This window comes from Mustelus asterias, chromosome 21, assembly GCF_964213995.1.
Source record: "Mustelus asterias chromosome 21, sMusAst1.hap1.1, whole genome shotgun sequence".
Classification (NCBI taxonomy): domain Eukaryota; kingdom Metazoa; phylum Chordata; class Chondrichthyes; order Carcharhiniformes; family Triakidae; genus Mustelus; species Mustelus asterias.
The window spans coordinates 2432311-2459267 of record NC_135821.1 but is presented as its reverse complement, the minus strand read 5'-3'; the positions used below and the strand labels follow the sequence as shown (position 1 = coordinate 2459267).

The window sequence follows — 26957 nt, the reverse complement described above, 5'->3', positions numbered from 1 at the left end:
CCCTTTGAGTCAGTTGAGATTCAATGGACTGAATTACATCTTTCTGCACTGTATGGATTCTGTGATTCTATGAACGTGCAGACTCCGCACAGACAGTGACCCAAGCCGGGAATCGGACCCGGGTCCCTGGCGCTGTGAGGCAGCAGTGCTAACCACTGTGCCAATGCTAACCCCAGTCGCCACACTCCCGGCGCCTGTTCGGGTACACCGAGGGGGAATTTAGCACGGCCAATGCACCCGAACCAGCACGTCTTTCTGACTGTGGGAGGAAACCGGAGCACCCGGAGGAAACCCACACAGACACGGGGGAATGTGTAGACTCCGCACCGACAGTGACCCAAGCCGGGAATCGAACCCGGGTCCCTAGTGCTGTGAGGCAGCAATGCTAACCACTGTGCCACCGTGCCATCCATACCGTTCGATCTCCTCTTCTGGGTTCAGCTTAAATGTGAACTCAAAAGTTCTTTCTGACCCAGGGTGTCTCCTGGTTGCTAAGCACCAGGCTTAGTTTTCTTTTCATGTTGTAAGCTCTTTAATTACAATGCAGACTCAGTTCAAACTGACCAAAACCCACAGACAAGCAGGCGCCTTTGTTTAACACAAAGCTAACTAAAGTTTTAACCCTTTCTCATAGAGAAACACCAAAGTAAACTTTCTTAAAGCTATATCTTGTTTCTAACGCCCACAGATAAAAATAAAGATTATTTAAAGTACTTCTTTTGCACGGCACACCACGCCTTGTGGATAGCAACTAAAGAGATTCAGGAGGTCAAGAAAGAACCTTCAATTCCCATAACTGTTTCTGACAATGCAAGAGATTTTTTTTTTAATTCGTTCACGGGATGTTGGTGTCACTGGTTGGACCAGCTTGTCCATCCCTCCAGTTGCCCCTTGAAAGGTGGAGTTGAGTTGCCGTCCAGAACCACTGCAGTCCCAAATGGTGTCGGTACACCCACAGTACCGATAGGGAGGGAGTTCCAGGATTTTGACCTGGTGACACTGAAGGAAAGGCCGTTATATTTCCAAGTCAGGATGGTGAGGGACTCGGAGGGGAACTTGCAGGTGGGGGTGTTCCCAGGTATCTACTGCCCTTGTCCTTCTAGATGGTAGAGGGTGTGTGTTTGGAAGGTTCTGCCTAAGGGACCTTGGTGAGTTGCTGCAGTGCATCTTGTAGATAGTTCACGCTGCTGCTACTGAGCGTCGGTGAGGGAGGGAGTGGATGTTTGTAGATGTGGTGCAAATCAAGTGGGGTTGCTTTGTCCTGGAAGGTGGACATAGACATGGAATTCTACAGTGCAGAAGGAGGCCATTCAGCCCATCAGGTCTGCACTGACCACAATCCCACCAAGGCCCTATCCTCATAACCCCATGCATTTACCCTTGCTAAGTCTTCCTGACATTAAGGGGCAATTTAGCATGGCCAATCCAACTAACCCGCACATCTTTGGACTGTGGGAGGAAACCGGAGCACCCGGAGGAAACCCACGCAGACACGGGGAGAATGTGCAAACTCCACACAGACAGTGACCCAAAGCCGGGAATCGAACCCGGGTCCCTGGCGCTGCGAGGCAGCAGTGCTAACCACTGTGCCGCCCTTGGCGTTGAGCTTCTTGAGTGTTGTTGGACCCATCCAAGTGGAGAGTTTTCCATCACACTCCTGACTTGTGTCCTTGTAGGTGACTTTGTGGGGTGTCAGGAACTTATTGTGATTGAGAAGCTGGGACTCGGAGGTGGGAAGAGCCAATTACAGAAGGACGGGATCGCACCGGTGACATTTCAATGTGTTTTCTTTTCCTTTTCCAGTCCTCAGTGTCGGGGAAGGAGGATTCTGGGAAGGCACGGTCAAAGGTCGGACGGGCTGGTTCCCAGCAGAGAATGTGGAAGAGATCCCAAACAAACCCCAGGAGAGCAAACATGGTAAGCCCATTTGGGGAACGCTTAAATTACCTGTTTAAAAGCAACGTGAACATTGAGGCCTGACAAGGTCATGATACCAGTGCCAGAAGAAGAAATACTCATATGCATGTCAGCGTTTCAGTGTGAAACACTCCCAGGACAGAGACAGCACGGGGTTAGATACAGAGTAAAGCTCCCTCTACACTGTCCCCCATCAAACACTCCCAGGACAGGTACAGCACGGGGATAGGTACAGAGTAAAGCTCCCTCTGCACGGTCCCCATCAAACAGTCCCAGGACAGGTACAGCACGGGGTTAGATACAGAGTAAAGCTCCCTCTGCACTGTCCCCATCAAACACTCCCAGGACAGGTACAACATGGGGTTAGATACAGAGTAAAGCTCCCTCTACACTGTCCCTACCAAACACTCCCATGACAGGTACAGCACGGAGTTAGATACAGAGTAAAGCTCCCACTGCACTGTCCCCATCAAACACTCCCAGGACAGGTACAGCACGGAGTTAGATACAGAGTAAAACTTCCTCTACACTGTCCCTACCAAACACTCCCATGACAGGTACAGCACGGAGTTAGATACAGAGTAAAGCTCCCTCTGCACTGTCCCCCATCAAACACTCCCAGGACAGGTACAACACGGGGTTAGATACAGAGTAAAGCTCCCTCTGCACTGTCCCCCATCAAACACTCCCAGGACAGGTACAGCACGGGGTTAGATACAGAGTAAAGCTCCCTCTACACTGTCCCCATCAAACACTCCCAGGACAGGTACAGCACGGGGTTAGATACAGAGTAAAGTTCCCTCTACTCTGTCCCCATCAAACACTCCCAGGACAGGTACAGCACGGGGTTAGATACAGAGTAAAGCTCCCTCTGCACTGTCCCCCATCAAACACTCCCAGGACAGGTACAACACGGGGTTAGATACAGAGTAAAGCTCCCTCTGCACTGTCCCCCATCAAACACTCCCAGGACAGGTACAACACGGGGTTAGATACAGAGTAAAGCTCCCTCTGCACTGTCCCCATCAAACACTCCCAGGACAGGTACAGCACGGGGTTAGATACAGAGTAAAGCTCCCTCTGCACTGTCCCCATCAAACATTCCCAGGACAGGTCCAGCACCTTTCCCAAACTGTGGCAATCGGAACTGCGCTCAGTTTAGTTTTTGGGACGGGATGGGGGACGGGGCAGGGGTGATTTCTTCCCCAAACACCGCACTGACCCTGTTTACTGCCGGGGGAGGTGGATATGCGGTTATCCCGATGTCTGCGGGTGTTCCTGGAGCCCCCAAATCTGCTCTGAGCACCACCGTCACTTTAAATAGGGGACTTTCCCTGCAGTGGTGCATTGTGGGATAGCTGACCTTCCATTGTGCCCTCTCCCCTCCCCCAGTGTGTGAAGGCAAACCGCGCAGCCCAGTGGGCCAGCCGTGGGGGAAAGGGACAGAAGGAAAAGTCGGGAAGTGTTCGGAGGGGAAAGTTGATGTGAAAGCCTCTTGGTTTCCCGTTCCGAGTCATTCTCTCTGTCCAGGCTTTTGCTTTTCCTTGTGTTGGGCTGCCATCCAGTGGCCGTGCGAGGGATTGACGAACAATGGGCATGGCGTTTTCTTGGGACCTGCATGGGTGCGATTGGAGTTGAACGGGGAGGTAGGAGTGCGGGAGGAGCCGCGTTGGGACAATTCCGCACTGCATTCCCGCCTCCGGAGGGCATTCCCAGAGGAAGTTTATGACCAGGGTCAACTACACAAGCCACCGAGGCCAAGTCGCGGGCTCCATCTCACGGTCATTTTGCGACAGTGTTGATGTTTCATGCAGTAAGAGTTTTAACAACACCAGGTTAAAGTCCAACAGGTTTATTTGGTAGCAAATACCCTTAGCTTTCGGAGCGCTGCTCCTTCGTCAGATGGAGTGGAAATCTGCTCTCAAACAGGGCACAGACACAAAATCAAGTTACAGAATACTGATTAGAATGTGAATCCCTACAGCCAACCAGACCTTAAAGATACAGACAATGTTTCATGCAGCCAATGACCACCCCCCCCCCCCCCTCGCCCCGCTCCTCACGGAGCGTGGGTGTCCTTTGGAGCTGGAGGCTTCATGTCCCGATGACAGGGTCAGGGAGGTCGAGAGCTGTAACCTCACTACTCCTGCCGACGAGGTTTCCCCTCCGTCCCAGCGGGCCCTGTCCTCTTTGGGCCACTACCTCTGACGGCTTCTCCGCAAGGAACTCAACTCACCCCCGGGGGGTGGGGGTGCTGCCTTCGTGACCCCCGACCTGCCTCTGCAGACCCCACCTTTCCCAGTGCGGGTGGCCTACCTTCCATCGCTGTGAGCTCTGCTGTTTGGCCCGCTTCTCCTCCACTCAGTCCTAAATGATTTCCTCCTTATCCTGAAGCTGTACACCCCCCACCCTGTGATTTAGATGCCCCGTCCAGCAGAAACAATCTCTCAGTGTCCACCCTGCAAAACCCCCCTGTGCATCTCAATGAGATCCTCTCTCATTCTGCTAATCGCCAGAGAACGGAGGTGCAATTTACTCAGCTTCATAGAATCATAGAAACCCTACAGTACAGAAAGAGGCCATTTGGCCCATCGAGTCTGCACCGACCACAATCCCACCCAGGCCCTACCCCCATATCCCTACATATTTTAGCCACTAATCCCTCTAACCTACACATCTCAGGATACTAAGGGGCAATTTTTAGTATGGCCAATCAACCTAACCCGCACATCTTTGGGCTGTGGGAGGAAACCGGAGCACCCGGAGGAAACCCACGCAGACACGAGGAGAATGTGCAAACTCCACACAGAGAGTGTCCCAAGCCGGGAATCGAACCTGGGTCCCTGGAGCTGTGAAGCAGCAGTGCTAACCACTGTGCTACCGTGCCGCCCTTATCATAGGACGACCTAGCGCGATGGCCCAGTGGTATTATCGCTAGACTATTAATCCAGAAACTCACCTAATGTTCTGGGGACCCGGGTTCGAATCCCGCCACGGCAGATGGTACAATTTAAAGTTTATTGATTAGTGTCACATGCAGGCTTACATTAACACTGCAATTAAGCTACTGTGAAAATCCCCGAGTCGCCACACTCCGACACCTTTTCGGGTACACCGAGGGAGAATTTAGCATGGCCAATGCACTCTAACCAGCACATCTTTTGGACTGTGGGAGGAAACCGGAGCACCCGGAGGAAACCCAAGCAGACACGGGGAGAACATGCAGACTCCACACAGGCAGTGTGGAGCTGGCAAGTCCCAAGCTGGGAATCGAACCTGGGGTCCCTGGCGCTGTGAGGCAGCAGCACCAACCACCATGCCACCAATTTGAATTCATCTAAATTCAGAAAGATTTCTGGAATTAAGAATGTACTGATGACCATGAAATCATTGTTGATTGTCGGAAAAACCCATCTGATTCACTGATATCCCTTTAGGGAAGGAAATCTGCTGTCCTGACCTGGTCTGGACTACGTGTGACTCCAGAGCCATAGAACCCTTACAATGCAGAAGGAGGCCATTCAGTACATCGAGTCTGTACCGACCACAATCCCACCAAGACCCTCTCCCTGTAACCCCACACATTTACTCTGCTAATCCCCCTGACAGTAGGGTCAATTTAACATAGCCAATCAACCTAACCAACACACCTTTAGACTGTGGGAGGAAACCGGAGCACCCGGAGGAAACCCACGCAGACACGAAGGGAATGTGCAAACTCCACTCAGACAGTGACCCGAGCCAGGAATTGAACCCAGGTCTCTGGCGCTGTGAGGCAGCAGTGCCAACCACTGTGCCACCGTGTTGCCCGAGTGTTGATGTTTCCTCACCCATGGAGCCAATGTGGTTGACTCTCAACTGCCCTCCAAGGGCAATTAGGGATGGGCAAAAAATTCTGGTAGCCAGCAACGCCCATGACCCACGAATGAATACAGAAGTCCCTCAGCCTCAGTATTATTCTAGTGAAGCATCGCTGTACCATCACCCAGACAAGTATAACCTTCCTCAGATACAGAGACCAAAATTACGCACAGCCTTCCGTCAAAAATGTCATCCACTTTCTGTTGGAGAATGGGATTGGAATCCCCTCTTTACCCCTGTGTTAAGACCCAGGCCAGAGACGCCAAGGTGTTTTATGGGTGGCACGGTGGCACAGTGGTTAGCACTGCTGCCTCACAGCGCCAGGGACCCAGGTTCGATTCCTGACTTGGGTCACTGTCTGTGTGGAGTTTGCACATTGTCCCAGTGTCTGCATGGGTTTCGTCCGGGTGCTCCGGTTTCCTCCCTCAGTCTGAAAGATGTGCAGGTTAGGTGGATTGGCCATGCTAAATCACTCCCTAGTGTCCAAAGATATGTAGGTTTCGTGGATTGGCCATGCTAAATTGCCCCTTAGTGTCTATAGATAATGGAAAGTAAAGTTTAGTGTCCAAAGGTTAGGTGGATTAATGGGGTAAATATGTGGGGTTACGGGGATACGCCAAGGGGGTGGGTCTGGGTAAGATGCTCTGTCAGAGAGTCGGTGTGGACTCAATGGACTGAATGGCTTTCTTCTGCACTGTAAGGATTCTAGGGGGGGAGTTTTCGCATCCCGTCTGCCATGGGGATCGGAGCGGGCAGGGGGTGCGGGACTGAGCAAAGGTCCGTGGAACTTGAGCGGAATTTTCCAGTCTTGGAGTGAGCGCGGCTGGAAACCCCTGGAGTCTAGTCTTTGAACTCCCTCTGCTCTTTATCAAAATAGTAGCCAGGTGATTGTTCACACCCGGTGAGTGGGGCCTCCGTATAACATCTCATCCGAGAACCAGCACCTCTGATAGTGCAGCACTGCCCTAGGACTGCACGGGGAATGTCCGTGTAGATGTTCACACTTGAGCCCTGGAGTGGGTTTTGAACCCGAAACTCAGAGCTAAGAGAGAGACCCGCTCTGAGCAGAGATTCTGGCCGTCTCAGCTCTCCCCTCCTCCCTCCCTCACCGCCTGACGAATAATTCTTTATCTTTTTCAGAGAGTCGGAGTGAGAAAGCCAAGCGATTATTCCGACACTACACAGTGGGCTCCTACGATAGCTTTGATGCCCCAAGGTAAGAACCCTGCTTTTTCATTGGCTATCGGTCATATCTGACAGTCGTGAGTGGAGCACAGCATGATGGGATTGACGGGTATCGCGAGGACAAGGGCAAGGAGGTTGCTTTGAACTTGCTTAGTTCAGGATAATTGTGCTTTATTTTGGGCACCACACTTTAGGTTGTGGAAGGAGTGGCAGCGAAGATTCTCGAGAAAGGTTTTTAATGAGGCCCATGAGGTTGCCTCTTGGAGTATGAGCTCCCTGATTGAGGTAATGATTGGAGTATGAGCTCCCTGATTGAGGTAATGATTGGAGTATGAGCTCCCTGATTGAGGTAATGATTGGAGTACGAGGTCCGTGATTGAGGTAATGATTGGAGTATGAGCTCCCTGATTGAGGTAATGATTGGAGTATGAGCTCCCTGATTGAGGTAATGATTGGAGTATGAGCTCCCTGATTGAGGTAACGATTGGAGTACGAGGTCCGTGATTGCGGTAATGATTGTAGTATGAGCTCCCTGATTGAGGCACTGATTGCCTACCCAATCTGGGAGCCCCACCGGTGTATATAATGAGGATTGTCAGGGCTACTGACACTCCATCTTCTGACTATGTACCTAAAGAACTCTTAGGAGTGGTGATAAAGGGAATCTGTTGAAGGGACACCGGCCTCTGAGGAGTTATTTCAGGTTCCGGGGATAAAGAAATTCAGTTTGGTGGAGAGATTGAAGAAGTTGTTCCCTTTGAACGAGAGAGGGTTGAGAGGGGTTTTGATCGAGGCATCAAAATCATTAGGGGAGGGGCTGGACAGAGTGGATAGGGGGAAATTGTTCCCATTGATGAAAGACTGGAGAACGAGAGGGACACAGATTAAAGTGACTGGTGAAAGTAGCAATGTAGACACGAGGAGAAAACCTTTCCACACAGCGAGTGGTCAGGATCTGGAATACGCTGCCTGAGAGAGTGGTGGAGGCGGGTTCCATCGAGTCATTCGAGAGGGAATTGGATCATTATCTGAAATGGAAGAATGTGTCAGGTTACGGGGAGAAGGCGGGGGGGGGGGGGGGGCGGGCGTGGAGAAGGAGACCATTCGGCCCTTCGAGCCTGCTTCTTCATTTCATTATGATCATGGCTGATCATCCAACTCAATAACCTGATCCCCACCCACCCACCCACCCTCCCCCCATATCCCTCGATCCCTTTCGCCCCAAGAGCGATATCTAATTTCTTCTTGAAACCACACAACGTTTTGGCCTCAACTACTTTCTGTGGGAGTGAATTCCACACATTCACCACCCTCTGGGTGAAGAAATTTCTCCTCACCTCAGTTCGAAAAGCTTTTCCCCGTCTCCTTAGACAGCGACCCCTGGATGTGAAGGATTGTTGTCACTGGGGGTTTCGATGCAGAGTATGCGGTAATCCATGTTCCGCGTATCTCGTACAGCTTGCCGGTATTGTTTGGTGTTTACACACTGAGATTCTCCAGAGACCCGGCCGCAGAAAGAGAATCGGTGCATTATCTGAAGAGGACAAGATCATAGAATCATAGAAACCCTACAGTGCAGAAAGAGGCCATTGGGCCCATCGAGTCTGCACCGACCACAATCCCACCCAGGCCCTACCCCCATATCCCTACATATTTTACCCGCTAATCCCTCTAACCTACGCATCTCAGGACACTAAGGGGCAATTTTTAGCACGGCCATTCAACCTAACCCGCACATCTTTCTGACTGTGGGAGGAAACCGGAGCACCCGGAGGAAACCCACGCAGACACGGGGAGAATGTGCAAACTCCACACAGACAGTGACCCAAGCCGGGAATCGAACCCAGGTCCCTAAAGCTGTGAAGCAGCAGTACTAACTATTATGCTACCGTGCTGCTCCACATTTAGCAAGATTGCAGGGGAAGAGGGTGGGGGGTGGTGGGAGGGGGGAAGTAATGGCAACAAAGTTATTCACTCTCGCAGAATGCTGGTAAAGACATGACGGGCCAAATGGCCTCTGCTATAACCGTACTATGAACTGACACTCCACAATTTTAAAGGACCCAGAGTTGTGAGTGTGATTTGGGAGTCTGTAGGTGGCAGTCTGAGACAGGCCTGAACCGGGCGCCCGACCCCCAGTGTGGAATGAGAGTCTGCCTCACTCACCCAGTGAAGGTCAATGGACGAAACTGCAGCAAGCCACACGACCCGCGGACATACTCACCCTTTATTTTTATGGGTGAGTATGTCCGCGGGCCGTGTGGCTTGCTGCAGTCCACTTTGTATTGAGCGTGTCGGCTCTGAGTCCTTGAAAGGAAGCACTTGCATTTGTTGAGGAAAGACACAGGCTGCCGAAGTTTTTGTTCTCACACTCATCAGGACAATTGCAAGAATACCAAATTTCAAAGGGAGCAACAATTTATATTGGCTGAGAAAAGGGGGTGCTGATTTGCCGAGCACACACACTCACACAGACGCTCACACACACATGTTCACACACACGCGTGCTTACACACACACGCGTGCTTACACACACACGCGCTCACACACTCGCTCACACGCACGCACGCTTGCACACACGCACATGTTCACACACAAACGCTCACACACATGCGCGCGCTCACACGCATGCACTCACACACGCACACACTCATATACTCACACGCTCACACACGCTCACACACGCTCACACACACTCACACACGCTCACACACACACGTTCACACGCGGGAATTGTGCGCAGGATGTTTTGGTGCAGTCAGGGTTTGAGTCCCTGTGCACCTGCTGGTATAACCACGCCAACACCCGCAATAACCGATAATGCTGTGGGAGAGAGGTTCGCAAAACCCAGCCTTTCCGATCCGGTTAATGTTCTGATCTTTGGCGGTCCAGGTTCAGAGATATCGGGGGCGATCTTGATAGAATTTGCCAGAGTGTTGTTTCCGGTGAGAATACCGGCGAGTTTCTCTCCAAATCTTACCCCACGGTGTTACCAAAATAGCCGGGCGAGTTTAACGAGGGGCAGGGAACGGGCAAGGCCTGTACGCATCGGCAAATCCCAGCTGCACTGCGAGGTCTACAGGATGCCCAGATCAGAAAATGAATAAACCACGCTCCCAGCCCAGCACGGATGTCTCAGGGGTACCCCCCCAACCCTCCATCCCCCCACCCTCCCCCCCCACCCCCCATCCCCGAGACGCCCATGTCCCACGAATGAATAAAAAACCCCACCCTGATCAGGGCCAGCACCTCTCCCCCCTCCCCCACCGCAGGCATCTCTCCTCACACCCTCCAATAGTCAGTGCGAGCAATCAGGCTCCCACTGGCTACGCCACTGGCACTGTCCCCTGGCACAGGTTGGCATTGCCCAGGCTGGAATAGGCACCGTGCCCACCTGGCAGCGTCAACTTGCACCAGGGAGCAGTGCCAGAGGAGGGAGGGGGGGTGGGGGGGGTGGGGAGGTATTGACTGACCCTGCCTCTCTTCCTGCCAGTGGGGGCTGTACTGACTCTTATCCCCCCCCGCCCCGCAATCCTGCCCCACCCGTGGGGGAGACGATAGGTTCAGTTCACGTCTGGGTGACGCGACTGTATGGCGGGGGGGGTCATCATACCTTGGGATGCAATTTTAGACACTCCACTGTACGCAGACGTGACTTCAGAGAGCCAACACCCTGAACCCCTCCGTCTCTCTCTCTCTCTCTCCTACTCCATTCAGTTCTTTTCCTTTCAATTAACACAATCTGTTCTTCAATGTGCAACCAGCTTTTGTTAGTTTCACATCCACTTTGAGAGCCTGTTCTTTTTAATCAGGTAAATACAGCAATTTTAACCCACCCCACCCTCACCATTGGGCGGCACAGTGGGTTAGCGCCACTGCCTCACAGCGCCACGGACCCGGGTTCGATTCCCGGCTTGGATGACTGTCTGTGTGGAGTTTGCACGTTCTCCCCGTGTCAGCGTGGGTTTCCTCCCACGGTCCGAAAGACGCGCTGGTCAGGTGGATTGGCCGTGCTAAATTGCCCCTTTGTGTCCCGGGATGTGTAGGTTAGAGGGATTAGCGGGGTAAATGTGTGGGGTTACGGGGATAGTCAATGGGTGGGATTGTTGTCGGTGCAGGCTCGATGGGCCGAATGGCTTCCTTCTGCTCTGCAGGGATTCCAAGATTGTGTAACAAATACCCGCTTCTCCACTCTCCACTGACAAACTCACTGTCCTACTCTCCCACCATCACACCTAGAAACCTTCTAATACCCCCCCCCCCCCATCACACTGAGACATCCCCTAATACCCCCCCCCCCATCACACTGAGACATCCCCTAATACCCCCCTTCTCCCTCCGCTCCGTCACTCTGGGAGGTGGTGAATGGAGTGGTCCTGCTGCACTGACTGAAGGAGAGTTCCTGGCCATGCACAAGGTTTAACACTGACGCCCACAGTGCCAGCTCCTGCCGAGAGTGCGTGGAGAATGGGCCTCTCACTGGCAGAACCTCAACGTCCAAATGGTGACGGAACCTTCTGCCAGCTTTTGACTCTGGCTTCCTGCCTGAAATCGGAGGGATGAAGGTCAAACACTGGATGATCTTTTGACAAAAAATTCCCTTTAACAAATGATTTCAGTTTCTAAAAATTGTTATTCATTCATGGGACATGGGCGTCGCTGGCCGGGCCAGCATTTATTACCCATCCCGAGTCGCCCTTGGAGGGCAGTTGAGAGTCAACCACATTGCTGTGGCTCTGGAGTCACATGTAGGCCAGACCGGGTAAGGACGGCAGATTTCCTTCCCTAAAGGACATTAGACCATAAGACACAGGAGCAGAATAAGGCCATTCGGCCCATCGAGTCTGCTCCACCATTTAATCATGGTTGATACTTTTCTCATCCCCATTCTCCTGCCTTTTCCCCATAACCCCTGATCCCCTTATTAATCAAGAACCTATCTATCTCTGTCTTAAAGACACTCAATGACCCGGCCTCCACCGCCTTCTGTGGCAAAGAGTTCCACAGATTCACCACTCTCTGGCTGAAGAAATTCCTCCTCATCTCTGTTTTAAACGATCGTCCCTTTAGTTTGAGTTTTTTCGACAATCGACAATGGGTCATCAGTAGATTCTTAATTCCAGATATTTTTTAATTGAATTCAAATTTCACAATCTGCCGTGGCGAGATTCGAACCCGGGTCCCCAGAGTTTCTGGATTAATAGTCTAGGGATAAAATCCCTCGGCCATGGCCTCCCCCAATGCCCATCTTCCGACATGGCCAGGTGAAGCCTTATTAACCCAGGGTGCTGGGAACCGTGACCTTTGTGTATCTGCTCTTTCTCATCATTACTGGTGAAATGACTTTGTTAAATAGCCACTGTCCATATCCTCAATCCAACCAATGCCCTTCACCCCTCACTCCCCTGCTCACCCACCGACCCCCCCCCACCCCGCCCGCCTCCAGCCCCTACAACTCACCGGGATCTCTGCGCGCGTCCAAATCTATCCCCCTCCCCGGGAACATTCCCAATTTGAAATCGTTCCGGCATTAGTGGCCGGAATTCCCTTCCCACAGCGAGAGGGGCAGAGAAGGGGGAACGCCAGGGCTGGTACGCCTTCAAATCTACCCCTTTGATCACAACCTCTGCTCACCCTCCTCACTGTTGTCCCAATGTCTGGCGCAGAAAAGGGTTAACGTGGGACTGGGTACAGTGCCGCCCCACATTGCGATGTAATGGCCCCAGTCTGGAGGGCAGCTTGTACTGGACAGAGACGTGTGTAGAGGTAAGCATGGAGATGGTCCTTAGCTTAGACTTTACATGTACGGGGGGGGGTTAAGTTCAGTTGGCTGGACGGCTGGTTCGTGATGCGGAGTGACTGCGCGGGTTAGATTCCCATTCTGGCTGAGACACGACATCGGATTATATTCATTGGAGTTTGGAAGCGAGTGAGGGAATCTCACATTCTCACAGCCAGTCCCATATTCCCCCCACTCCCCCTGGGAGCCAGTCCCACATTCTCCCCACTGCCCCTGGGAGCCAGTCCCACATTCTCCCCACTGCCCCTGGGAGTGAATCCCACATTCTCCCCACTGCCCCTGGGAGTGAATCCCACATTCTCCCCACTCCCTGTGGGAGCCAGTCCCACATTCTCCCCCACTCCCCTTAGGAGCGAGTCCCACATTCTCCCCACTCACCGCGGGAGTGAGTCTCACATTCTCCCCACCCCTTCCGGGAGTGAGTCCCACATTCTCCCCGCTCCCCCTGGGAGTGAGTCCCACATTCTCCCCGCTCCCCCTGGGAGTGAGTCCCACATTCTCCCTCCTCTCCCTGGGAGCGAATCCCACATTCTCCCCGTCCCCCTGGGAGTGAGTCCCACATTCTCCCCACTCTCCCTGGGAGTGAGTCCCACATTCTCCCCACTCTCCCTGGGAGTGAGTCCCACATTCTCCCCACTCCCCCTGGGAGCGTGTCCCACATTCTCCCCAATCCCCTTGGGAGTGAGTCCCACATGCTCCCCGCTCCCTCTGGGAATGTGTCCACATTCTCCCCACTCCCCCTGGGAGCGAGTCCACATTCTCCCAATCCCCCTGGGAGCGAGTCCCACATTCTCCCCACTCCCTGTGGGAGCGAGTCCCACATTCTCCCCACTCCCTGTGAGAGCGAGTCCCACATTCTCCCCACTCCCTGTGGGAGCGAGTCCCACATTCTCCCCACTCCCTGGGGGAGCGAGTCCCACATTCTCCCCATTCCCTGTGGGAGCGAGTCCCATATTCTCCCCACTCCCTGTGGGAGCGAGTCCCACATTCTCCCCACTCCCTGTGGGAGTGAGTCCCACATTCTCCCCACTCCCTGTGGGAGTGAGTCCCACATTCTCCCCACTCCCTGTGGGAGCGAGTCCCACATTCTCCCCACTCCCTGTGGGAGTGAGTCCCACATTCTCCCCACTCTCTGGGTAATGATGTTTCGTAAGAAGTCTCACTACACTAGGTTAAAGTCCAACAGGTTTATTTGGTAGCAAATACCATAAGCTTTCGGAGCACTGCTCCTTCGTCAGATGGAGTGGATATCTGCTCTCAAACAGTGCACAGACACAGAAATCAAGTTACAGAATACTAATTAGAATGCGAATCTCTACAGCCAGCCAGGTCTTAAAGGTACAGACAATGTGGGTGGAGGGAGCATTCAACACAGGTTAAAGAAATATGTATTGTCTCCAGACAGAACAGCTAGTGAGATTCTGCAAGACCAGGGGGAAAGCTGTGGGGGTTACTGATAATGTGACATAAATCCAACATCCCGGTTTAGGCCGTCCTCATGTGTGCGGAGTACTCCCAGGGAGTACTCACTGCCATCAACTGCCAGTTTCCAGATGCAATTTTACAACTCATCCACTTCATCCTGGACCACAATATCTTCACCTTCAACAACCAGTTCTTCATCCAGACACACGGAACAGCCATGGGGACAAAATTCGCACCTCAATATGCCAACATCTTCATGCACAGGTTCGAACAAGACTTCTTCACCGCACAGGACCTTCAACCGATGCTATACACTAGATACATCGATGACATTTTCTTCCTTTGGACTCATGGTGAGCAATCACTGAAACAACTATATGATGACATCAACAAGTTCCATCCCACCATCAGACTCACCATGGACTACTCTCCGGAATCGGTTGCATTCCTGGACACATGCATCTCCATTAAGGACGGTCACCTCAGCACCTCACTGTATCGCAAGCCCACGGATAAACTCATGATGCTCCACTTCTCCAGCTTCCACCCTAAACACGTAAAAGAAGCCATCCCCTACGGACAAGCCCGCCGAATACACAGGATCTGCTCGGATGAGGACGATCGCAACAGACACCTCCAGACGCTGAAAGATGCCCTCATAAGAACAGGATATGGCGCTCGACTCATCGATCAACAGTTCCGACGCGCCACAGCGAAAAACCACACCGACCTCCTCAGAAGACAAACACGGGGGACAGTGGACAGAGTACCCTTTGTTGTCCAGTACTTCCCCGGAGCAGAGAAGCTACGGCATCTCCTCCGGAGCATTCAACATGTCATTGATGAAGACGAACATCTCGCCAAGGCCATCCCCACACCCCCACTTCTTGCCTTCAAACAACCGCACAACCTCAAAGAGACCATTGTCCGCAGCAAACTACCCAGCCTTCAGGAGAACAGTGACCACGACACCACACAACCCTGCCACAGCAACCTCTGCAGAGACGTGCCGGATCATCGACACGGATGCCATCATCTCACGTGAGAACACCATCTACCAGGTACACGGTACCTACTCTTGCAACTCGGCCAACGTTGTCTACCTGATACGCTGCAGGAAAGGATGTCCCGAGGCATGGTACATTGGGGAAACCATGCAGACGCTACGACAACGGATGAATGAACACCGCTCGACAATCACCAGGCAAGACTGTTCTCTTCCTGTGGGGGAGCACTTCAGCAGTCACGGGCATTCAGCCTTGGATCTTCAGGTAAGCGTTCTCCAAGGCGGCCTTCACGACACACGACAGCGCAGAGTCGCTGAGCAGAAACTGATAGCCAAGTTCCGCACACATGAGGACGGCTTAAACCGGGATGTTGGATTTATGTCACATTATCAGTAACCCCCACAGCTTTCCCCCTGGTCTTGCAGAATCTCACTAGCTGTTCTGTCTGGAGACAATACATATTTCTTTAACCTGTGTTGAATGCTCCCTCCACCCACATTGTCTGTACCTTTAAGACCTGGCTGGCTGTAGAGATTCGCATTCTAATTAGTATTCTGTAACTTGATTTCTGTGTCTGTGCACTGTTTGAGAGCAGATATCCACTCCATCTGACGAAGGAGCAGTGCTCCGAAAGCTTATGGTATTTGCTACCAAATAAACCTGTTGGACTTTAACCTGGTGTTGTGAGACTTCTTACTGTGTTCACCCCAGTCCAACGCCGGCATCTCCACATCATAAAGATGTTTCACCAGAATTCCCTGTTCGATTTATTACTGTTCGCTTCACCCCTACTTCCGATCTCTCTCCACAGATACACATGCACACGCAGACCTGCAGACACATGTACATACATACACACACACACACATACACACACACGCAAGTGCACACATGCAAACTCACACACATACTTGCACACAAGTGAACACAAAACCACCAGCACACACACACGCAACTGCCGACATATACACACATGTGTGCACACCCATGTACATGTGCACACACACATGCTTGCAGGCATGCGCACAGTTTAACATATCATGCAATAGGTGGATTAATAAAAGACGCAATACAATTCGGTGTAGGTTAAATGGACGGGCCATGGCAAATGTGTGGGGTAACGCGGAAAGGGCCAGGCTCAGGTATTCGCTCAGAGAGTCGTTGCACATCTGATGGGCCGGGTGGCCTCTTCTGTACTGGAGGGATTCTGTCCATGTGATGGTGAATATTTGTGTCAGTGTGTTGTTGTGATGGTGAATATTAGTGTCAGGGTGTTGTTGTGATGGTGAATATTTGTGTCAGTGTGTTGTGATGGTGAATATTTGTGTCAGGGTGTTGCTGTGAAGCTGAATATTTGTGTCCGGGTGTTGTTGTGATGTGAATATTTGTGTCAGGGTGTTGCTGTGATGGTGAATATTTGTGTTAGGGTTTTGTTGTGATGGTGCATATTTGTGTCAAGCTGTTGCTGTGATGATGCATATTAGTGTCGCATGTTGCTATGACTGTGAACATTTGTGTCAGGGTGCTCTTATGATGGTGAATATTTGTGTCAGGGTGCTGTTGTGATGGTGAATATTTGTGTCAGGGTGTCGTTGTGATGGTGAATATTTGTGTCAGGGTTTTGTTGTGATGGTGAATGTTTGTGTCAGCGTGTTGATGTGATGGTGAATATTTGTGTCAGGGTGTTGCTGTGATGGTGAATATTTGTGTCAGGGTTTTGTTGTAATGGTGAATATTTGTGTCAGGGTTTTGTTGTGATGGTGAATATTTATGTCAGGGTTTTGTGGTGATGGTGAATATTTGTGTCAGGGTGTTGTTGTGATGGTGAATATTTGTGTCAGGGTGTTGTTGTGGTGGTGAATATATGTGTCAGGGTGTTGTTGTGATGGTGAATATTTGTGTCAGGGTTTTGTTGTGATGGTGAATATTTGTGTCAGGGTGTTGTTGTGATGGTGAATATTTGTGTCAGGGTTTTGTTGTGATGGTGAATATTTGTGTCAGGGTTTTGTTGTGATGGTGAATATTTGTGTCAGGGTTTTGTTGTGATGGTGAATATTTGTGTCAGGGTTTTGTTGTGATGGTGAATATTTGTGTCCGGGTGTTGTTGTGATGGTGAATATTTGTGTCAGGGTGTTGTTGTGATAGTGAATATTTGTGTGAGGGTGTTGCTGTGATGGTGAATATTTGTGTCAGGGTTTTGTTGTGATGGTGAATATTTGTGTCAGGGTTTTGTTGTGATGGTGAATATTTGTGTCAGGGTTTTGTTGTGATGGTGAATATTTGTGTCAGGGTGTTGTTGTGATGGTGAATATTTGTGTCAGGGTGTTGTTGTGATGGTGAATATTTGTGTCAGGGTGTTGTTGTGATGGTGAATATTTGTGTCAGGGATTTGTTGTGATGGTGAATATTTGTGTCAGGGTGTTGTTGTGATGGTGAATATTTGTGTCAGGGTGTTGCTATGATGGTGAATATTTGTGTCAGGGTGTTGCTGTGATGGTGAATATTTGTGTCAGGGTTTTGTTGTGATGGTGAACGTTTGTGTCAGCGTGTTGATGTGATGGTGTAAATTTGTGTCAGGGTTTTGTTGTGATGGTGAATGTTTGTGTCAGCGTGTTGATGTGATGGTGTAAATTTGTGTCAGGGTTTTGTTGTGATGGTGAATGTTTGTGTCAGCGTGTTGATGTGATGGTGTAAATTTGTGTCAGGGTGTTGCTATGATGGTGAATATTTGTGTCAGGGTTTTGTTGTGATGGTGAATGTGTCAGCGTGTTGATGTAATGGTGAAAATTTGTGTCAGGGTGTTGCTATGATGGTGAATATTTGTGTCAGGGTGTTGCTGTGATGGTGAATATTTGTGTCAGGGTTTTGTTGTGATGGTGAATATTTGTGTCAGGGTTTTGTTGTGATGGTGAATATTTGTGTCAGGGTTTTGTGGTGATGGTGAATATTTGTGTCAGGGTGTTATTGTGATGGTGAATATTTGTGTCAGGGTGTTGTTGTGATGGTGAATATATGTGTCAGGGTGTTGCTGTGATGGTGAATATTTGTGTCAGGGTTTTGTTGTGATGGTGAATAATTGTGTCAGGGTGTTGTTGTGATGGTGAATATTTGTGTCAGGGTGTTGCTATGATGGTGAATATTTGTGTCAGGGTTTTGTTGTGATGGTGAATATTTGTGTGAGGGTTTTGTTGTGATGGTGAATATTTGTGTCAGGGTTTTGTTGTGATGGTGAATATTTGTGTCAGGGTGTTGTTGTGATGGTGAATATTTGTGTCAGGGTTTTGTTGTGATGGTGAATATTTGTGTCAGGGTGTTGTAACGATGGTGAATATTAGTGTAAGGGTGTTGCTGTGATGGGGAATATTTGTATCAGTGTGTTGTTGTGATGGTGAATATTTGTGTCAGGGTGTTATTCTGATGGTGAATATTTGTGTCACGGTGTTGTAACGATGGTGAATATTAGTGTAAGGGTGTTGCTGTGATGGGGAATATTTGTATCAGTGTGTTGTTGTGATGGTGAATATTTGTATCAGTGTGTTGTTGCGATGGTGAATATTTGTGTCAGGATGTTGTTGTGATGGCAAATATTTGAGTCAGGTTGTTGTTGTGATGGTGAATATTTGTGTCAGGGTGTTGCTATGATGGTGAATATTTGTGTTAGGGTGTTGTTGTGATGGTGAATATTTGTGTCAGGGTGTTGCTATGACGGTGAATATTTGTGTCAGTGTGTTGTTGCGATGGTGAATATTTGTGTCAGTGTGTTGTTGCGATGGTGAATATTTGTGTCAGGGTTTAGTTGTGATGGTGAATGTTTGTGTCAGGTTGTTGTAACGATGGTGACTATTAGTGTAAGGGTGTTGCGGTGATGGGGAATATTTGTGTCAGTGTTTTGTGATGGTGAATACGTGTGCAAGGCTGTTACCGCGATGGTGAATATTTGTGGCAGTGGTTTGTTATGATGGTGAATATTTGTTTCAGGGTGTTGTTGTGATGGGGAATATTTGTGTCAGGTGTTGTTGTGATGGTGAATATTTGTGTCAGGGTGTTGCTATGACGGTGAATATTTGTGTCAGGTGTTGTTGTGATGGTGAATATATGTGTCAGGGTGTTGTCGTGATGGTGGATATTTGTGTCAGGGTGTTGTTGCGATGGTGAATATTTGTGTCAGTGTGTTGTTGTGATGGTGAATATTTGTGTCAGTGTGTTGTGATGGTGAATATTTGTGTCAGGGTTTTGTTGTGATGGTGAATGTTTGTGTCAGCGTGTTGATGTGATGGTGAAAATTTGTGTCAGAGTGTTGCTATGATGGTGAATATTTGTGTCAGGGTGTTGCTGTGATGGTGAATATTTGTGTCAGGGTTTTGTTGTGATGGTGAATATTTGTGTCAGGGTTTTGTTGTGATGGTGAATATTTGTGTCAGGGTGTTGTTGTGATGGTGAATATTTGTGTCAGGGTGTTGTTGTGATGGTGAATATTTGTGTCAGGGTGTTGTTGTGATGGCGAATATTTGTGTCAGGGTTTTGTTGTGATGGTGAATATTTGTGTCAGGGTGTTGTTGTGATGGTGAATATTTGTGTCAGGGTGTTGTTGTGATGGTGAATATTTGTGTCAGGGTGTTGCTGTGATGGTGAATATTTGTGTCAGGGTTTTGTTGTGATGGTGAATATTTGTGTCAGGGTTTTGTTGTGATGGTGAATATTTGTGTCAGGGTTTTGTTGTGATGGGGAATATTTGTGTCAGGGTTTTGTTGTGATGGTGAATATTTGTGTCTGGGTGTTGTTCTGATGGTGAATATTTGTGTCAGGGTGTTGTAACGATGGCGAATATTAGTGTAAGGGTGTTGCTGTGATGGGGAATATTTGTATCAGTGTGTTGTTGTGATGGTGAGTATTTGTGTCAGTGTTTTGTGATGGTGAATACGTGTGCAAGGTTGTTACCGCGATGGTGAATATTTGTGGCAGTGCTTTGTTGTGATGGTGAAGATTTGTGTCTGGGTGTTTTTGTGATGGTGAATATTTGTGTCAGGGGGTTGTTGTGATGGTGAATGTTAGTGTAAGGGCGTTGCGGTGATGGTGAATACGTGTGCAAGGTTGTTACCGCGATGGTGAATATTTGTGGCAGTGGTTTGTTATGATGGTGAATATTTGTGGAGGGTGTTGTTGTGATGGTGAATATTTGTGTCAGGGTGTTGCTATGACGGTGAATATTTGTGTATGGGTGTTGTTGCGATGGTGAATATTTGTGTCAGTGTGTTGTTGCGATGGTGAATATTTGTGTCAGTGTGTTGTTGCGATGGTGAATATTTGTGTCAGTGTGTTGTTGTGATGGTGAATATTTGTGTCAGGATGTTGTTGTGATGGCAAATATTTGAGTCAGGTTGTTGTTGTGATGGTGAATATTTGTGTCAGGGTGTTGCTATGACGGTGAATATTTGTGTAGGGTGTTGTTGTGATGGTGAATATTTGTGTCAGGATGTTGTTGTGATGGTGAATATTTGTGTCAGTGTGTTGTTGCGATGGTGAATATTTGTGTCAGTGTGTTGTGATGGTGAATATTTGTGTCAGGGTTTAGTTGTGATGGTGAATGTTTGTGTCAGTGTGTTGTGATGGTGAATATTAGTGTCAGGGTGTTGTTGTGATGGTAAATATTTGTGTCAGGGTGTTGTTGTGATGGTGAATATTTGTGTCAGGGTAATGTTGTGATGGTGCATATTTGTGTCAAGGTGTTGCTGTGATGATGCATATTAGTGTCGCATGTTGCTATGACTGTGAACATTTGTGTCAGGGTGCTCTTATGATGGTGAATATTTGTGTCAGGGTGTTGTTCTGATGGTGAATATTTGTGTCAGGGTGTCGTTGTGATGGTGAATATTTGTGTCAGGGTTTTGTTGTGATGGTGAATGTTTGTGTCAGCGTGTTGATGTGATGGTGAAAATTTGTGTCAGGGTGTTGCTATGATGGTGAATATTTGTGTCAGGGTGTTGCTGTGATAGTGAATATTTGTGTCAGGGTTTTGTTGTGATGGTGAATATTTGTGTCAGGGTTTTGTTGTGATGGTGAATATTTGTGTCAGGGTTTTGTTGTGATGGTGAATATTTGTGTCAGGGTGTTGTTGTGATGGTGAATATTTGTGTCAGGGTGTTGTTGTGATGGTGAATATTTGTGTCAGGGTGTTGCTGTGATGGTGAATATTTTGTCAGGGTTTTGTTGTGATGGTGAATATTTGTGTCAGGGTGTTGTTGTGATGGTGAATATTTGTGTCAGGGTGTTGTTGTGATGGTGAATATTTGTGTCAGGGTTTTGTTGTGATGGTGAATATTTGTGTCAGGGTGTTGTTGTGATGGTGAATATTTGTGTCTGGGTGTTGTTGTGATGGTGAATATTTGTGTCAGGGTGTTGCTATGATGGTGAATATTTGTGTCAGGGTGTTGCTGTGATGGTGAATATTTGTGTCAGGGTTTTGTTGTGATGGTGAATATTTGTGTGAGGGTTTTGTTGTGATGGTGAATATTTGTGTCAGGGTTTTGTTGTGATGGGGAATATTTGTGTCTGGGTGTTGTTCTGATGGTGAATATTTGTGTCAGGGTGTTGTAACAATGGTGAATATTAGTGTAAGGGTGTTGCTGTGATGGAGAATATTTGTATCAGTGTTTTGTGATGGTGAATACGTGTGCAAGGTTGTTACCGCGATGGTGAATATTTGTGGCAGTGCTTTGTTGTGATGGTGAATATTTGTGTCTGGGTGTTGTTGTGATGGTGAATATTTGTGTCAGGGGGTTGTTGTGATGGTGAATGTTTGTGTCAGGGTGTTGTAACGATGGTGAATATTAGTGTAAGGGTGTTGCGGTGATGGGGAATATTTGTGTCAGTGTTTTGTGATGGTGAATACATGTGCAAGTTTGTTCCCGCGATGGTGAATATTTGTGGCAATGGTTTGTTATGATGGTGAATATTTGTGTAGGGTGTTGTTGTGATGGTGAATATTTGTGTCAGGGTGTTGCTATGACGGTGAATATTTGTGTAGGGTACATAGAACATAGAACATAGAACATCACAGCGCAGAACAGGCCCTTCGGCCCACGATGTTGCACCGACCAGTTAAAAAAAAACTGTGACCCTCCAACCTAAACCAATTTCTTTTCGTCCATGAACCTATCTACGGATCTCTTAAACGCCCCCAAACTAGGCGCATTTACTACTGATGCTGGCAGGGCATTCCAATCCCTCACCACCCTCTGGGTAAAGAACCTACCCCTGACATCGGTTCTATAACTACCCCCCCTCAATTTAAAGCCATGCCCCCTCGTGCTGGATTTCTCCATCAGAGGAAAAAGCCTATCACTATCCACCCTATCTAAACCTCTAATCATCTTATATGTTTCAATAAGATCCCCTCTTAGCCGCCGCCTTTCCAGCGAAAACAATCCCAAATCCCTCAGCCTCTCCTCATAGGATCTCCCCTCCATACCAGGCAACATCCTGGTAAACCTCCTCTGCACCCTCTCCAAAGCCTCCACATCCTTCCTGTAATGTGGGGACCAGAACTGCACACAGTACTCCAAGTGCGGCCGCACCAGAGTTGTGTACAGTTGCAACATAACGCTACGACTCCTAAATTCAATCCCCCTACCAATAAACGCCAAGACACCATATGCCTTCTTAACAACCTTATCTACTTGATTCCCAACTTTCAGGGATCTATGCACACATACACCTAGATCCCTCTGCTCCTCCACACTATTCAAAGTCCTCCCGTTAGCCCTATACTCAACACATCTGTTATTCCTACCAAAGTGAATTACCTCACACTTCTCCGCATTAAACTCCATCCGCCACCTCTCGGCCCAACTTTGCAACCTGTCTAAGTCTTCCTGCAAACTACGACACCCTTCCTCACTGTCTACCACACCACCGACTTTGGTGTCATCAGCAAATTTGCTAATCCACCCAACTATACCCTCATCCAGATCATTAATAAATATTACAAACAGCAGTGGCCCCAAAACAGATCCCTGAGGTACACCACTTGTAACCGCACTCCATGATGAATATTTACTATCAACCACCACCCTCTGTTTCCTATCCGCTAGCCAATTCCTGATCCAATTTCCTAGATCACCCCCAATCCCATACATCTGCATTTTCTGCAGAAGCCTACCATGGTGAACCTTATCAAACGCCTTACTAAAATCCATATATACCACGTCCACTGCCTTGCCCCCATCCACCTCCTTGGTCACTTTCTCAAAAAACTCAATAAGGTTAGTAAGGCACGACCTACCTGCCACAAAACCATGCTGACTATCACCTATCAATTCATTACTCTCCAAATAACTATAAATCCTATCCCTTATAATTTTTTCCAACATCTTGCCGACAACAGAAGTGAGACTCACCGGTCTATAATTCCCGGGGAAGTCTCTGTTCCCCTTCTTAAACAATGGGACAACATTCGCTAACCTCCAATCTTCTGGTACTATACCAGAGGCCAACGACGACCTGAAGATCAGAGCCAGAGGCTCTGCAATCACTTCTCTTGCCTCCCAGAGAATCCTTGGATAAATCCCATCCGGACCAGGGGATTTATCTATTTTCAGACCCTCCAGAATATCCTGCACATCCTCCTTATCAACTGTAATACTGTCTATTCTACTCCCTTGCAACCCAGTGTCCTCCTCAGCTATATTCATGTCCCCTTGCGTGAACACCGAAGAGAAATATTGGTTCAATGCTTCACCAATCTCCTCCGGTTCCACACATAACTTCCCTCTGCCATCTATAACTGGCCCTAAACTTGCCCTAACCAACCTTCTGTTCTTGACATACCTATAGAACGCCTTAGGATTCTCTTTAACCCTATCCGCCAAAGTCTTCTCATGTCCCCTTTTAGCCCTTCTAAGCTCGCTCTTCAACTCCCTCTTAGCCAATCTAAAGCTTTCTAGTGCACTACCCGAGTGCTCACGTCTCATCCGAACATAAGCCTCCTTTTTCTTTTTAACCAACAAAGAAACTTTTTTGGTGCACCACGGTTCCCTAGCCCTACCAATTGTCGTGATGGTGAATATTTGGGTCAGGATGTTGTTGTGATGGTGAATATTTGTGTATGGGTGTTGTTGCGATGGTGAATATTTGTGTCAGTGTGTTGTTGCGATGGTGAATATTTGTGTCAGGATGTTGTTGTGATGGCAAATATTTGTGTCAGGGTGTTGTTGTGATGGTGAATATTTGTGTCAGGGTGTTGTTGTGATGGTGAATATTTGTTTCAGGGTGTTGCTATGACGGTGAATATTTGTGTATGGGTGTTGCTATGACGGTGAATATTTCTGTCAGTGTGTTGTTGCGATGGTGAATATTTGTGTCAGTGTGTTCTTGTGATGGTGAATATTTGTGTCAGGGTGTTGTTGTGATGGTGAATATTTGTGTCAGGGTGTTATTCTGATGGTGAATATTTGTGTCAGTGTGTTGTTGTGATGGTGAATATTAGTGTCAGGGTGTTGTTGTGATGGTGAATATTTCTGTCAGTGTGTTGTTGCGATGGTGAATATTTGTGTCAGTGTGTTCTTGTGATGGTGAATATTTGTGTCAGGGTGTTGTTGTGATGGTGAATATTTGTGTCAGGGTGTTATTCTGATGGTGAATATTTGTGTCAGTGTGTTGTTGTGATGGTGAATATTAGTGTCAGGGTGTTGTTGTGATGGTGAATATTTGTGTCAGTGTGTTGTGATGGTGAATATTAGTGTCAGGGTGATGTTGTGATGGTAAATATTTGTGTCAGGGTGTTGTTGTGATGGTGAATATTTGTGTCAGGGTGTTGTTGTGATGGTGAATATTTGTGTCATGATGTTGCTGTGATGGTGCATATTGGTGTCGCATGTTGCTATGACTGTGAACATTTGTGTCAGGGTGCTCTTATGATGGTGAATATTTGTGTCAGGGTGTTGTTGTGATGGTGAATATTTGTGTCAGGGTGTCGTTGTGATGGTGAATATTTGTGTCAGGGTTTAGTTGTGATGGTGAATGTTTGTGTCAGGGTGTTATTCTGATGGTGAATATTTGTGTCAGGGTATTGTGATGGTGAATGTTTGTGGTCAGGGTGTTGTCGTGATGGTGGATATTTGTGTCAGGGTATTGTGATGGTGAATATTTGTGTCAGGGTGTTGTCGTGATGGTGGATATTTGTGTCAGGGTGTTGTTGCGATGGTGAATATTTGTGTCAGTGTGTTGTTGTGATGGTGAATATTTGTGTCAGTGTGTTGTGATGGTGAATATTTGTGTCAGGGTTTTGCTGTGATGGTGAATATTTGTGTCAGGGTGATGATCTGATGGTGAATTGTGGTGTCAGGGTTTTGTTGTGATGGTGAATATTGGTGTCAGGGTGTTGCTGTGATGGTGCATATTGGTGTGGGGTGTTGCTATGATCGTGAATATTTGTGTCAGGGTGTTGTTGTGATGGTGAATATTTGTGTCAGGGTTTAGTTGTGATGGTGAATGTTTGTGTCAGGGTGTTATTCTGATGGTGAATATTTGTGTCAGTGTGTTGTAATGATGGTGAATATTAGTGTAAGGGTGTTGCGGTGATGGGGAATATTTGTATCAGTGTTTTGTGATGGTGAATACGTGTGCAAGGCTGTTACCGCGATGGTGAATATTTGTGTCTGGGTTTTGGTGTGATGGTGAATATTTGTGTAAGGATGTTGTTGTGACAAAGAACAAAGAACAGTACAGCACAGGAAACAGGCCATTCAGCCCTCCAAGCCTGTGCCGCTCCTTGGTCCAACTAGACCAATCGTTTGTATCCCTCCATTCCCAGGCTGCTCATGTGACTACCCAGGTAAGTCTTAAACGATGTCAGCGTGCCTGCCTCAACCACCCTACTTGGCAGCGCATTCCAGGCCCCCACCACCCTCTGTGTAAAAAACATCCCTCTAGTATCTGAGTTATACTTCGCCCCTCTCACCTTGAGCCCGTGACCCCTCGTGATCGTCACTTCTGATCTGGGAAAAAGCTTCCCACCGTTCACCCTATCTATCCCCTTCATAATCTTGTACACCTCTATTAGATCTCCCCTCATTCTCCGTCTTTCCAGGGAGAACAACCCCAGTTTACCCAATCTCTCCTCATAGCTAAGACCCTCCATACCAGGCAACATCCTGGTAAACCTTCTCTGCACTCTCTCTAACGCCTCCACGTCCTTCTGGTAGTGCGGCGACCAGAACTGGACGCAGTACTCCAAATGTGGCCTAACCAGCGTTCTATACAGCTGCATCATCAGACTCCAGCTTTTATACTCTATATCCCGTCCTATAAAGGCAAGCATACCATATGCCTTCTTCACCACCTTCTCCACCTGTGTTGCCACCTTCAAGGATTTGTGGACTTGCACACCTAGGTCCCTCTGTGTTTCTATACTCCTGATGACTCTGCCATTTATTGTATAACTCCTCCCTACATTATTTCTTCCAAAATGCATCACTTCGCATTTATCCGGATTAAACTCCATCTGCCACCTCTCCGCCCAATTTTCCAGCCTATCTATATCCTGCTGTATTGCCCGACAATGCTCTTCGCTATCCGCAAGTCCAGCCATCTTCGTGTCATCCGCAAACTTGTTGATTACACCAGTTACACCTTCTTCCAAATCATTTATATATATCACAAATAGCAGAGGTCCCAGTACAGAGCCCTGCGGAACACCACTGGTCACAGACCTCCAGCCGGAAAAAGACCCTTCGACCACTACCCTCTGTCTCCTATGGCCAAGC

At 48.5% G+C, this 26957-nt stretch overlaps 1 protein-coding gene across 1 annotated transcript in view; it reads left to right on the top strand.

Moving 5' to 3' along the window:
• Positions 1 to 1003: 1003 nt before the first annotated feature.
• The window catches only part of LOC144509462 (SH3 and multiple ankyrin repeat domains protein 1-like), a 114323-nt gene continuing 88369 nt past the window's right edge, over positions 1004 to 26957 (top strand). The window contains exons 1-3 of the mRNA XM_078238372.1: positions 1004 to 1078; positions 1804 to 1917; positions 6919 to 6994. Of these exons, the coding sequence (XP_078094498.1) occupies positions 1033 to 1078; positions 1804 to 1917; positions 6919 to 6994 (236 nt within the window). The 5' untranslated portion in view covers positions 1004 to 1032. The remainder of the gene's footprint in view (positions 1079 to 1803; positions 1918 to 6918; positions 6995 to 26957) is intronic.